The sequence below is a fragment of the Durio zibethinus genome, chromosome 1, assembly GCF_047325235.1.
Source record: "Durio zibethinus cultivar Kanyao isolate XHJ-2024 chromosome 1, ASM4732523v1, whole genome shotgun sequence".
NCBI classification, from domain to species: Eukaryota; Viridiplantae; Streptophyta; class Magnoliopsida; order Malvales; family Malvaceae; genus Durio; species Durio zibethinus.
This window is the reverse complement of record NC_143162.1, coordinates 12,589,995-12,604,373: the sequence shown is the minus strand read 5'-3', so window position 1 is coordinate 12,604,373 and position 14,379 is coordinate 12,589,995. Positions and strand designations below refer to the sequence as shown.

The window sequence follows — 14,379 nt, the reverse complement described above, 5'->3', positions numbered from 1 at the left end:
CTATTTTCTCTCTCATTTTCTAACCCAAAAATTCTTTGACTTCTCTCTAGAATAACCTAGAAATTCAATCGAAAATTGGAAATCTTCGTCAGTTTCTAGAAAATTCAAACCTCACCATAAAATTGAACCAAAAAATTCAAAGTTTATCCCAAAAACCTAGTTTTTCCAAAAAAATCTAAAAAATTCCAAGATTTTTCCCAATTTTTCTAGATCCTTTTAAAAAAGTCTCAGAATTTTAATCTTAACCCTAGAAATCCAAAACCAAATCCAGAATTCCTAAAAAATTTAAAATCAAAACCCTAGAACTCTATTATCTAGAACCTTCTTTTGGAGTTGCACAACTAGATTTTTCACCAATTCCTCCCCGTGTTCCAAAAATCAATAGTGTCTTGTTCAATTGTCTTGTATTCAACTTATAGGCATCCTTAACATAGATTTTAGGGATCGGACAGAACCAATCCAGGCTTGAATCCTGGAAATTGATTCTGCTCAAGCATGATTTTAGGCCAAATTGAATCCAAAAATCCTCTGATTATGAATTAAAACCATTGGCTATGTGGATTGAATTCCAAATTTCGTTTCCATGTTCAATCGCAAATCAGGGAGAAAAAGAAAGAAAATAAATAATAATAATAATAATAATAAGAATAATAATAATAATTATACTAATTATAATAATTATAATAACAATAACAACAACAACAATAACAATAATATAATAATAATATAGTAATATAATAATAATAATAACAATAATATAATAACATACAGACTATAATATAATAATAATATAATATAATTCTAGTAAAAATGATAACAAATAATAATAATACTAATAGCAAAAATAAAGTCGGTTCGATTGACCTCGGACACAGATGAATGTCTACAACTATCCCTCTTTGTACATCGCTGTTAGACAGAGATGATGCAAAGACCTAGACATCCACTCTGGCCTGGTCTAAAAACAAAAATCAAATCAGTAAGCAGAAATGATTGGAACTGAGCCATAAGTCTAAAGAGCGATTTGGATTGAGCCAAGATCGAGCGATTAAGATTGAACCACAAGTCAGAAAAAATAAAATGATCTAGACTAAGCGAAGATCAAAACAAGTGATCGGGACTGAACCGTAAATCAAAAAAATGATTTGGACTGAGCCAAGATTGAGTGACCAAGACGAAACCACAAGTCAGGAAAACGATCTGGATTGAGCCAAGATCAAACGATTGGGATTGAGCTATAAGTAAGAAAATGATTTGTATTGAGCCAAGATTGAATAACTGAGATGGAACCACAAGTCAGAAAAATAATTTGGATTGAGCCAAGGTGGAATGATTAGGATTGAACCACAAGTAAGGAAAATGATCTAGACTAAGTCATGATTGAATGATCGAGATTAAGTCACAAGTCAAGAAAATGACCTGGATTGAGCCAAGTTTGAACAACTGGGATTAAGGCACAAGTCAGGACAATGATCTGGACTGAGCTAAGATCAAGTGACCGAGACTGAGCCACAAATCAAGAAAAGGATCTGGACTAAGCTGAGATAAAAAATGAGTGATAAGTGATAATACAATGATGCAAATGCATGTCCTATCTAGGACACAAATGTAGATGCAATGTAAATACAATGTATCTAAGGTTAATGTCATGAAATCCTAATCGAGTTAATAAGGTTCTTAAGAGTCCACCATTATTTCTAAGCTTCACAATATTAATAATCTTATGGAAAATTTTATCAATTGATCCATGTCATCCTCTTTATTTGGTCATAACTAATAGGTCATGTTAACCAATATATCACTGAATTCATCATTAGGTCACTATGTCACTTTATTTGCCCATTTTTAAAGCATTTTCTTAGGCTTCTTTTACTAATCTCATCTTGGATTTCTTTTAAAAAAATGGAATACTCAGTACAAATGTTATCATTCATTTATTTGCCATCATTCGAATTATTGACAAACATGATACATTTCCTTGATTCATTCAGAGGATGTACATTTGGCAAATGATAAGAAAGATGGCTTTTTACGAAAAGAAATATGGTCCGTAACAAACCAAAAATGAACAAAGGCAAAATATTTAGACTATTCAAATGAGGTATCAAAATATAAAATAATGATTATTTAGACAATTGTGAACTCCAACTTATAATCCTCTTTCAAAAACACATTCCATCAATATCCTCAGTCTTTGAGCCAATCATCCTTTTTCCTAAGACTTTCACGTGAAATTATTTTTTCAAGTTTCCATCTTTACTTAAACTGCCCTTTTGGGTTTTCAGTTTTTTCTTTTTTTTTTGTTTGGACATATTTTTCTTATATTTTCTTCTCATTTTTTTTCTTTGATCCATTAGTGACACTTTGTTCGAAGTCTCACACAATCTAATGACAAATCTGCCTTAATTCAATTAATAATTCTCTAACTCAAGTAGTTATATTCGATCTGTTAGCCTCGAATTGATCCTTATTTTGAAATGATAAAATATTAAGCTAAATAAGCTTGATCAAGATTTTGAAAAAGATTTATTTAGTACATGTTCTTAAGTCTTATTATTTTTGGTACTAGATAAATAATATGATTTTTAAAGTTTAAACAAACATTTCTTTATGTTTTCATGTTTCTCAAATCAAAACTATCTTTAAAGATTAATTATTTGAGCTTAAATGAAAGTCCAATTGTTGTTTTTAAAGTGAACTAATTCATTTTGGACTTAATACAATTTTGATGATATTGGTTTTGAGAAATAGATTAACTTAATAAAGTTGTTTTATAAGAACAAAGTTTTCCAATATTGAACTTGTTTTATTTTTCTATATTAATTCACAAAGTTTTAATATTTGAATTTTATATGGTTGAAAAACTCTTTGAGTCTACTTTCTAATGGATAAAAAAAAAAAAATCAAAATCCAAATTTTCTAAGAAAAGATTTTGAATTTTTACTAGACACTCTACAGTTGTTTAAAAACTGCATAAGGGGTAGTTTTGAAAATTCACTATAAATCGTACATAATGAATTAGGTGATGAATTTTATATGGATAGAAATCCCTTTAAGTCTAGTTTCTAAATATTCAAATAGTTTGTGATTTTGGATTTGTATAACTTAAGATATGATCAAATTAGTGAGTAAAGTGTAAAATAAGAGATAACCAACCAGCCATGGATAGGATCGATCCCCTTAAGAAGGGATCGATTGATTTTTCTTACATAATGCAGGTTTGTGCTCATGCATGAAGAAGGGATTGATCATCCTATATAGGAGATCGATCACCTCCTTGAACCAATCGATCCCTTACATAAAGGGATCGATCAGGTAAGCATTTTCAAAGATAAAATTAGCTTCAAAACATGAACCAATCGATCCCCTCATGGAAGGGATCAATCGGGTCATGCCTGAGATGTGTCCAATAGCTACTTTTTCATGCTTTTAATGGCTATTTTCTTCTCCCAAGGATCCCCAATGGCTAGCTCTTTATTTTCTCTATAAATTGGCTATTTCAACACACCAAGAAGGTTGATAAAGCAAGAGAGCAAGTGTTAACAAATTATATTTTCATTTTCTTTTAGAATCAAGAGTTTTTAAAGCTTAAGTTCCACATCCTTTGTATTTCTTGTATCCAAAATATTGTTTTTCTTATTCATCACATTTTCATGTACTTTATTAAGTAAACACTTAGCCTTTGAGAGGTGTTTTAAGTTTGCATTGTTATTAAGTGATTTTGTAATCAAGAGGTGAGGTATCCTCTTGAATTTATGGAATTGAGAGGTTATTACTTTGCCTAGAAAGTAGAGAGTATAAGGTTTCTATCTTAAGCCTTAGTGAGAAAAAGTTAGAGTTGTAATTTTAATTCAAGTATAGTGGATTGAATCCTTGGTATAGACAACCAAGAGAGAGGACGTAGGTACCTTGTGGAGAAGGGCCAAACCTCTATAAATTATTATGTTTGATTTCTTTATCCTTATCTCTTTATTTTGATTATAGTTCATATTTGCTTATAGTTCATCAATTCATTATTGTTTGCATCATATTTTGATATTGGTTTTAATTTTCATTCAATTATATTAAAATCATTTATTTGGAAAACATTTGAAGAAATCTAATTCACCCCCATCTTGGATCACTATCTCACCTATAAAGCTAACATTTGGTATAAGAGCTTTGGTCTCTTTTTATAGGTTTAACCAACTTGAGTAAAGATCCTATGGCCCAATTTTGGTTCCAAGATGGTGAAGAAGTCCTCAAAGCTCCTATGGTTGATAAATTTGAATTTTATGAATGAAAAATAAGGATAAAGCTAACACGATTAAAATGGACTTTCAAGAGACATAATGTAGGCTATGGTGAAGGGTTATAAAGGAAATAGATAAAATAAGTCCAAATTGTATTTGTAAGTTTATCAAACCAAGAATCATTTTTTCTATATGGGGCACGTTGGCATTTTGCCCCATCAATTTCTCCTTCATTTTTCTCTTTTTTTTTTAAGAAAAACTTTAGCACAAAAGGGCTTTGCCCTTGAAATAAACTAGCTTCTTAAACTTTACCTTTAGTATAGGGGTGATCCTTGGTTAAGGTTCCTCAAAAAAAATTTCAAAAGGTTCAAACGAGGTAGCAAAGGATAATTTTACGTTTTTTTTGAAAGATAGAAGAAAGATGGCCATTTCTTATCTCAAACATGAATACTTCTAATAAAAAACATTTATTGACTAAGAGCAGACTTGTGAGTGAATAGTTATGAAGATCATATGTTGCATCCCTTTTGAGATTCTTCATCAAATTTATCTTTTTTTTTATTTAGTAGTCTTAATGAATCAACAATCTTCATTTATCAATCAAATCATCATGATGATGTTTTCAAAATCGAATCCTGAGTTATCATCATAATTGTCTGAATATTAATCATCAAAAAATGGGTATAAGAAAAAAAGGTATGAGAAGGTAAAGAGGAATCAAAATTCATCAAATCTGTCACTTTTATTAAAATGATGAAAAATAAGATAAAATCTAGGTCTATAAAAGAAATCCATATCCTTCAGAAGTCCTAAAATGATAATCAATTCCAATCAATCTTCCATAAAATCATGCCCCTAGGTGATTAGGCAATGGGTTACCACTGACATTAGATGTCGTGTTTCCATTAGTGTCGAAGCTTATAAACCTTTCTTTAATCAGACTTTGCACTTTATATTTTAAAAGGTTACAATTTTTGATAGAATGGCCAGCTACCCCATAATGATAGTCATAGTAAGTAGTGGAATCATACCATTTAGGATAAGGAAGTTCAAGTTGTTTTGTAGGAATAAGAGCAATCAAATGATTTTTGTAAAGCTCTTGGTATAGTTCTATGTAGCTCATGGGAATAGGATTAAATGTAGGCTTTTCCCAATTTTGAGATTCTTACATACCACTTATTGGGGTAGCTGGATGAATAGAGGGCCTAGTTATGGATGGATAAGAATGTCATGAAGCAGAAGCATGACTTACAATAGGATGATATGTGGGATAGACCAATTGAGGGTAGTTTCTAAATTGCTACTTGCTGAAACTCATAGCTTGAGTTTTACTTTCCTTTTTCTTGAGCTTTTTTCTAGCAGCAAAGGATTTTCCCTCTTCTAGTTTATCACCTTTTATTGCATTTTTAATGATCTCGTATGAAATCACTATGTCAGTAAAATTTTTAATCATATTTCCTATCATCTTCTTATTGTATAACACTTTAAAGTGCTTATAAACAACATTGTTGTTTCTTTATCTGTTAGTGGTGACTGTACTTGAGCAGCGATATCCCACCACCTTTGAGCATATCCTTGAAAGACTCCGATGATTTTTTCTTCATTCCTTACAATGAAAGGCAATCAGGAGCCAAGCTATGATGTGACAATATTAGTTGATGAAGGATCTAGTCAAGTTCTTTCACGATCATATGTGAATCCTATTCAACTAAACATACCACCTTGCAGCAGATCTGGTTAAGCTATCTTAGAATACATGCATGAGTAGTTTCTCATTGCTAACATATGATGCCATTTTATGATAACACATTGTGATATGTGTAATGGGACACTTAGTATCGTTGTACTTTTCAAATTCTGGCACTTTAAATTTTGGAAGAATCATAACATCTAAAATCGAACAAAGGTTAATGGCATTCATAAAAATCTATTCTTTGTACAACCCATAATCTCTCTTCAATCATGCTCATTGTTTGATCATTCTTGAAGTCTTCTGAGGTTACAGTCATTTGTAACTTCACTTTTTCTTTTATCTGTCTAGCTTGAAGATTTGAATGGGCTTAACTACCTTTTCAATGAAGATAAGTTTAGTATAACTCTGAACATTCCCTTGATTGTAATTTGGGAACGTGGTCTATTTTGGCTGAAAGCTTAGAGTGGTTTGGGTTTGGTGTGGACCAAAAGTTTGAAGGTATATTGACTTAGTATATTCATGTGAGGTATCCTTTTCCACCTCTTTTCCTTTGTTTATTTTCTCTAGAGGTTTAAGGATCTTGCTTAGTTTTCTCTCAATTACCTCCTGAGCTTTTTTCAACCTTTTAAAATGTCACATTGTCTTGCTCCATCTTCTTAGCTCTAGTCCGAGAGTAATACTGGTGTTGAGCTATCCGCAAACCTTGATTTCCTATAATGCACAAATTTAAAATAATGTTTATGGAACCCTCAAATTATGCATGAGAATGAATGTAAAAACAAAAGGCATGAATGCAATAAGGAGAATTTACCACATAACAATTATTATAAAAAAAAACTTTATTGAATTGAAAGTCACTTTTAACCAAATCCAACATTACATCCATGAAAAGTTTAGAATTACTAGGAAAAAAAACCCATAACTTGTTGGTACTAGCTTTGCACATCATTAAGAAAATTTATCAAATTTTGATCATATGTTCCCACTGATGGCACCCTTGCCTTCCATTTTTTAATCATTTATGCCATGTCCTTAGCTTTGTAAACAACCATAATAATTCGATCAAGTATAGGCTTTAACTGGTTATGTTTCTTCACATATGCTTCTTTAATTTGCTCGCATTCTTCAGTCACAGCCCTTATTTGCACTTTGATTCCCACCACTACTCTATTTAGCATCTGGATGTGCCTTTGTTCTTCAAGGAACATTGCATCCCTTTCTTGTAGTTTTGCTTGCAACTGTTTGTTTTCTTGCAAAAGTTAGGCCAATTCTTGATTAGTGGATGATCGTGTTGTATTAAGATCAATACACAAACTCTTCCATCCATCCTTTTCTTATTCCAGTGTTAGAACTTGTTTTTTTAGCTTTTTGTTTACAAGCTTCAACTTTTCAGACTCCTTTTTTAGGCCAGTAAAGGACTTTGCTAGGCTTCTATGGATGGAACTGAGATTTTCCTTGTTAAAAATTATTTCATGGCAAATATTCCTAATGATAAATCTAATGATATGAATGCATAATAAAAGAAAAGAGTTAGTAAAATAATATACAAAGACCAACATACAGGGTTAGTATACAAATATATACAAAAAAACAAAACAATACATAATCTTACAAGTGAAACAAACATTCAATCATGTATCTTATTTAGGATTTTGTAACACAAGGGAAGGCATGGTTTTACCTATGGTTGGGCTTTTAGGGTTAACTATATGTGACTTGGATTACTTCTAGAAGGTTCCCAAATTGTTTCTTACATCATTGTCAATCACAAACAAATAAGGTGCCCTGATCTTCACCCATTATTAGTTACAAGTGGAAAGGTTCAATTTAAGTGGGAGTATTTTACAGGCCCATACAAAGATATGAAATCTTATGAGGGCATAGGTACTTCACTCTTTCTTAAAGATAAAGCTTAAGTGGAGAGCTTATGTTATGTACATGCAAATGAATGATAAATATATACAATAAATAAATGGATAACTAAATAGATATAAGCAATGAAAAGAAGTAAATAGGAAAGAAAGAAAATAATCTCAAATTTATTAGGCAAGGCTTGGATAATAAGAAATCATTTATTGGCTTGGCTTTCCAATTCTTTATTGAAGTTGCTAAACTATCATAATATATAGATCTGTAGACCTACTACTTGACATGGATTAGAAGAATGGCCATAGATCTTTTTGTTTAGGTGTGATTAGCCATTTAATCAAATTTGTCCCTTTTAAAGATGAGTCCTAAGATTGACTTTGGTATATTTAAATAGTAGATTTTGATCTACGAAACTAGATTTTAGGTTTGTGAGTATGGTTACGCATGAGGAAGGTTATAACACCCTTACAGCGCCCATCCAATGGATGGTACTAGTTTGATTCCAAATTATCTAAGCCTTAAATGTATTTGTAATTTACTAGAATATTTAATATTGAAAAGTAATCATAAAATTACCCCAATAGTTTGGTAGTAATTTAAGATAATTTTTTCATCTTTGAAACATTCATGGAGACTAATGTCCCACTCTAAAGAGGCTCTATTGTCGGACTTACTAATATATTTTATTCAAAAAAATTAGTAAAGTCCTTCAATAGTTTGGTAAGATTTATTTTGAGGTAGATATTTCAATAGTTTGGGGGGATTTTATTTGAAAATATTTATAAAATTTATTCTTTCGACAAAGTTCATTGAATCTTCAAATAGTTTGGTAAAACTTAATTTATGAAGCAATCCTCTAATAGTTTGGAGGATAAAAATTATTTTTATTTTTTTGAAACTCATTTATGGAATTTCCCAATAATTTGGTGGATTTCATTAAAAATTAAATCCATGAAAATTCATCAATAGTTTGGTAGATTTCATAAATTTATTTGAAAAGATTTTATTTATTTATTTATTTTATTTTTTAAATAAAAACAGAATTTTATAAAATATTTAACAAATAATAATTACTTAGTAAAAAAAAAGATAATAAAAATTAGTAAAATAAAAAACTAAAATTAAAATAATAAATAAAAAATTCAAACTATAAAATAAATAAAAAATAAAAATAAAAAATAAAAAAAAATAGTAAAAGAAAAACTTGTGATCGGGTCAGATTAGAGCACGGGTCGGCACATGGGTCAATGGGTCTCGTGTGGATCTAGGACCCTCAAAATGCTATTATTTTGGGTTGCTATAAAAGCCAACCTTCCATTTTTTTTTGTCAGAAGCTCTCTATCTTCACCAGTTTTTGAAAAAGTCACTAAAATACCACTAAAAAATTCAAACTTCGTTGAAAAATTGAACTGAAAAATTCAAAGTTCATCCCAAAAACTTAGTTTTTCCAAAAAAGCTAAAAAATTCATAGATTTTTCACAATTTTTCAAGATCTTTTCAGAAAACTCCCAGAATTTTTGTTTAACCCTAGAACTGCAAAACCAAATCTAGAATTCCTAGAAAATTTAAAATCAAAACCCCAAAAACCTTATTGCACAAAACCTTTTTTCAGAGTTGCACAACTAGATTTTTCACTAATTTCTCCCCATGCTCCAAAAATCAACCGTGTCTTGTTCAATTGTCTTGTATCCAATTATAGGCATCCTTAACAAAGATTTTTAGGATTGGACAAAGCTAATTTAGGCTTGAATTTTGGGATTGAATTCTGCCCAAGCACGATTTTAGGCCAGATTGAATCTGAAAGTCCTCTGATTATGAATTAAAACCATTGACTATGTGGATTGAATTTCAGATTTTGTTTCCTTATTCAATCGTAAATCGAGGAGAAAAGGAAAAAAACAACAACAATAATAATAATATAGTAATATAATAATAATAATAATAATAATAATAATAATAATAACAATAATAATAATAACATACAGACTATAATATAATAATAACATAAAATAATAATATAATATAATAAACTTTATTCAAAAAATATTTAGGATGGAATTATTGTAGGTATTTTTCTTAGTAAACGCCTTTCATAATCTAGTCCAATAAAAATCTTCCCAAACTTAGCGCATCTAATCACCAACTTCAAGCTTTATCTTCATTATTATACTATTTCTCTTTTTAGACCAAGTACAATTTACTTTCCTTTTCCTTCAACTTTTAGTATTCGAGCATTGTCTTTTATAACCCTATTTTGACTATTCATTATTTATTTACATTAGCTTTTACTTCATTCGACTATTTCTTCAGCTTTTGTAATTCGTGATTTTCTTTTTGGTGTAAACAATTTTCTCCAAAACCCACCTTATTTCACCTTATTTCAACCCTAACTACAAATACTCTTGAGTACTATCTACGTTAGCAGTAGAGTTTTAACATTCATAATATCTGGTAGTTAATAAAGTACTTCACAACAAGGAGTTCTTGTTTTGTGCAAGTATTGGTCTTGTTATTATCTTTTGTTTAAAATATTGTAAACTTAAGTATTGTACATGTTTGTTTTCATATAAATTATTTATACACATTTGGTCTGATAATGTAGCAAGTACTAAATGGGTAAGAGTTGGATGCAAAAGTCAAGATTAAGTAAAAAGTACAGAGATGAAGTGAAAAGTTTTCTTAATTTTGCATTTGAGAATACAAGTGAAGATAATATGATATTATGTCGATGTGTGAAGTGTGCTAATATCGAGTGGCAAATGTGTCAAGCTGTTTTTGAACATTTAATTTGTATTGGATTTCTTTTGGGATATGTTAATTGGTATTTTTATGGAGAGTCTATACCGTTAAGGTCTTCCACTAGAGTTCCTTCAACTTTAAGGGCTCGTCAACACCAACATAATCTTTTTATAGCAGATGACATTGAAGGCATGTTGCGAGGTGCTTTTAACATTCATAACTAATATTTTCGTAATCCTTCTCCCCAAAATGAAGGATTTAATTAGTCCAATGTTGAAATGCATGAATTTGGTGAACCTGGGATAGGTGTACGTGACCAACAACCTAGAGGAGAAGCATCAAAGTTTTATAGGTTACTTGAGGATATGAATGAAAAACTTTTTAAGGGATCGAAGCATTCAAGGTTATTTTTCTATGTTCATCACTTGAAATGCTTATGTGGATGGATGGGAAACTCTCTTACTTTATTATTAGAGTTTATGAAAGAAATGTTTCCCTTTACAAAAATCCCTGAATCTTGTAAGGAATCAAAGAAGATGATTAAGGATTTAGGTCTCGGATATGAAAAAATTCATAGTTGTCCCAATGATTGCATGTTGTATTGGAGGGATAGAAAAAATCAAGAATCTTGTCATTTGTGTGGTATTTCTCGTTAGGTGGATAAAAACCCTGATGAAAGGTTGAATGAGGATGGTGATGAGGTATGTGTCAAAGAGAAGCCTATTAAGGTTTTACGCTATTTTCTATTAATACCAAGATTTCAAGGACTCTTCATGTCTTTCAAAACTGTAAATTCAATGAGATGGCATCATAAGAAACGGATGAATGATGGATCATTGAGACATCTTACAGATTCTTTGGCATGGAAATCATTTCATTCTAGGTTTCTAGACTTTGCATCTGATCCTTGAAATGTTATGCTTGGACTAACATCTGATGGATTCAACCTGTTCAAAATGATGAGTTCTTTTTATAGTACTTGGCCAATTGTATTGATTCCTTACAATTTACCACCATGGATAGCTATGAAGTAATAATCATTTATATTGTCTATGATAATTTTTAGGGAAAAAAGTTTGGGTAATATATAGACATCTACTTACAACTTCTTATTAAAGAGTTAAAGCAATTATGAGAAAGAGTTGAGACTTATGTTGTATTAAAAGAAGAGAACTTCAATATACGTGTTGTTTTATTATAAACTATCAATGATTTTCTTACTTATGTAAATTTATCTGGTTGGAGTACAAAAGGTCATTATGCTTGTCCATATTATGCTGCACAAACATGTTCGACGTGGTTACCTAATGGTAGGAAGTTCTATTATATAAGACATCGTCAATGGTTAGATGATAATCATTGATTTAGATTCCAAAAATATCTCTTTGATGAAACTAAAGAGTTAAGGAGATCGTTTTTACCCATTAGTGAGTCTAATATCTTGTCCAAGTTAAAAGATATCAATTTCTCTTATGAAAAAATGACTCCATTAAAGAAAAGAGTAAGGGACATCTTTGAAGGTGTATGGCCTCGTATTACACAAGTTAGTGATACTCATACCCAAGTTAGTGATCTTGATGTTCAAAGTGATGAAAAAGATGATGAAGCAGATGACCCCAATGAGTCTGAGTTATGGAAAAAAAGAATAATCTTTTTGGAGTTGCCTTATTGGGAATATAATTTATTACACCATAATATTGATTTGATGCACACAGAGAAGAATGTTTGCAAAAATTTTATCAAGATAATTCTCAATGTGAATAAAAGATCCAAGGATGACTTAAAGAGTTATCTTGACCTAGTTGATATGGGGATTCGCTCAGACCTTTATCCAAAGTTGCTTCCTAATGGCAACTTTCGATTGCCTGCTGCTTATTTTGAGATTTCTAAAGCTGAAAAAGATATGTTTTGCATGGTTTTAAAAAATGTCAAAGTTTCAGATGGCTATGCGTCAAATATATCGAAATGTGTGAATATGAAAAAGTGAAAGCTTTCTTCATTGAAGTCACATGATTATCACATTTTGATGCAAGAGTTACTTTTGATTGCTTTATGTTCATCAATGTCAAACCAAGTCACTTCTGTGGTAATTGAATTGAGTAACATATTTAAATCTCTATGTCAGAAATGTGTGAATATGGAAGAGCTTGACAAACTTCAAGATCGAGCCATGATTACTTTATGCCATTTAGAGAAGATTTTCCCTCAAAACTTCTTCACTATTATGATGCATTTGGTTACCCACCTTCCATATGAAGCGAAAGTCAGTGGGCCGATTTATTATCAATGGATGTATCCTATTGAAAAGTATTATTTGTTAATAGATTGATTACGTTTTTATTGATGATCAAGTCACTTTACTTAAAATAACATATGACTAATGTTTTATGCTATAGGTTTTTGGGGAGGTTAAATTCTTATTGTCACAACAAATGCTATCCGGAAGGTTCTATTGCTGAAGGATATTTAGCAGAAGAATGTATGACATTTTGTTCTCATTATTTGAAAGATGTTGAAACGAGATTTAATAGACCATCGAGAAATGTTGATATGCAGCATACAAACTCTACCTACAATTATCTTTTTCAAAGTTTTGGACAACCAATAGGCAAAGTTGAATTGGTGGAGTTAGATGATAAATCTTGGGCACAAGCACATCGATATGTTTTTTTTCATCATGACTCAATTGAACCGTTTCGCACGTAAGTTTTTTAGCATGAAAATTATTCATTACATTAAGCATAATTTATTATCTTTTATTTTCTTTTGTTAATAGTTTGTCATGATGCTTTATAGTGAATATATAAATAATTTAAGAGATCCTGCACATTATCGATGATCAAACCCTTGAAAGCTTGATAAGTTGTTTGCTGAAAACTTTCATGAATGGTATAGAGCAACTGTAAGTAATGCCATACTTCCCATTATGAGAAATCTACATAGAATGCTTATGGTATAAATAACATTAATAACATATATATATTTATTCCACTTTTATAGGTTTGGAGTGGAAGACTTGTTAGTAAAGAGGTGAAATGTCTTTCACACAATTTGAACTGGATTGTGAAATGATACAAAGGTTTCATCATCAATGGATTTAGATTTCATACTAAATCCCGTGAGAGATTTAGAACTACACAAAATTCAGGAGTTGTTGTGACTTCATCAACTACTAGCTATGCTAGTGCTAGGGACACAAATCATTTAGAGGAAAATGTTGACTATTATGGCATGATTAATGACATCATTAAGTTAGATTATTATGGCAAGTGGAAAGTTGTCTTATTTCGGTGTGACTAGGCTGATGTGAATAGTGCATGAGGTATTAAGAAAGATCAGTATGGGTTTACACTTGTGAATTTTTTTCCATTAATTCACACTAGATAACAACTCATCGATGAATCTTACATTTTTTCATCTCAAGTCAAACAAGTATTTTACTCTGAAGATCCCAAAGAATTGGGTTGGTTTGTTGTTTTTCGAAACACACCTAGAGACTTATTTGATATGAGGTTAGATACCAGAGATGATGTTGAACATGAAACTGAATGTTATCCTTTTGCTGAACAAAACTTGGATGAAAATATCTCCAGTACCTACGCTCAGTGGGTCTACGAAGATGTTACTGAAGACATTTATGAACCATGAAATGATGCATCTATAATTTGTAATTTGAGTGTTTAAGACATAGTGAAGTAAATGATTGTATGTAAGTAATGTCACATTTGCTATTGTATAGTTATTGTATAATAAATCATACATTATCTTTTGATTTAATTAAATCGATATGTTCTTTATATATCATAGGTTTTGATTTCTTAACTTCTCAATGGCTTTATATATGTT

General features: G+C 30.6%; 1 protein-coding gene and 1 pseudogene across 1 annotated transcript; both read left to right on the top strand.

Annotated features, from left to right (window-relative positions):
- Positions 1-10,423: 10,423 nt before the first annotated feature.
- LOC149520359 (uncharacterized) lies at positions 10,424-11,667 on the top strand (annotated as a pseudogene).
- A 690-nt stretch (positions 11,668-12,357) lies between these two features.
- Positions 12,358-13,239, top strand: LOC149520358 (uncharacterized). The gene is made up of 2 exons (XM_089743915.1): positions 12,358-12,840; positions 12,930-13,239. The coding sequence occupies exons 1-2, from the start codon at positions 12,560-12,562 to the stop codon at positions 13,237-13,239; spliced, it is 591 nt and encodes a 196-aa protein (XP_089600041.1). The 5' UTR covers positions 12,358-12,559.
- Positions 13,240-14,379: the final 1,140 nt, after the last annotated feature.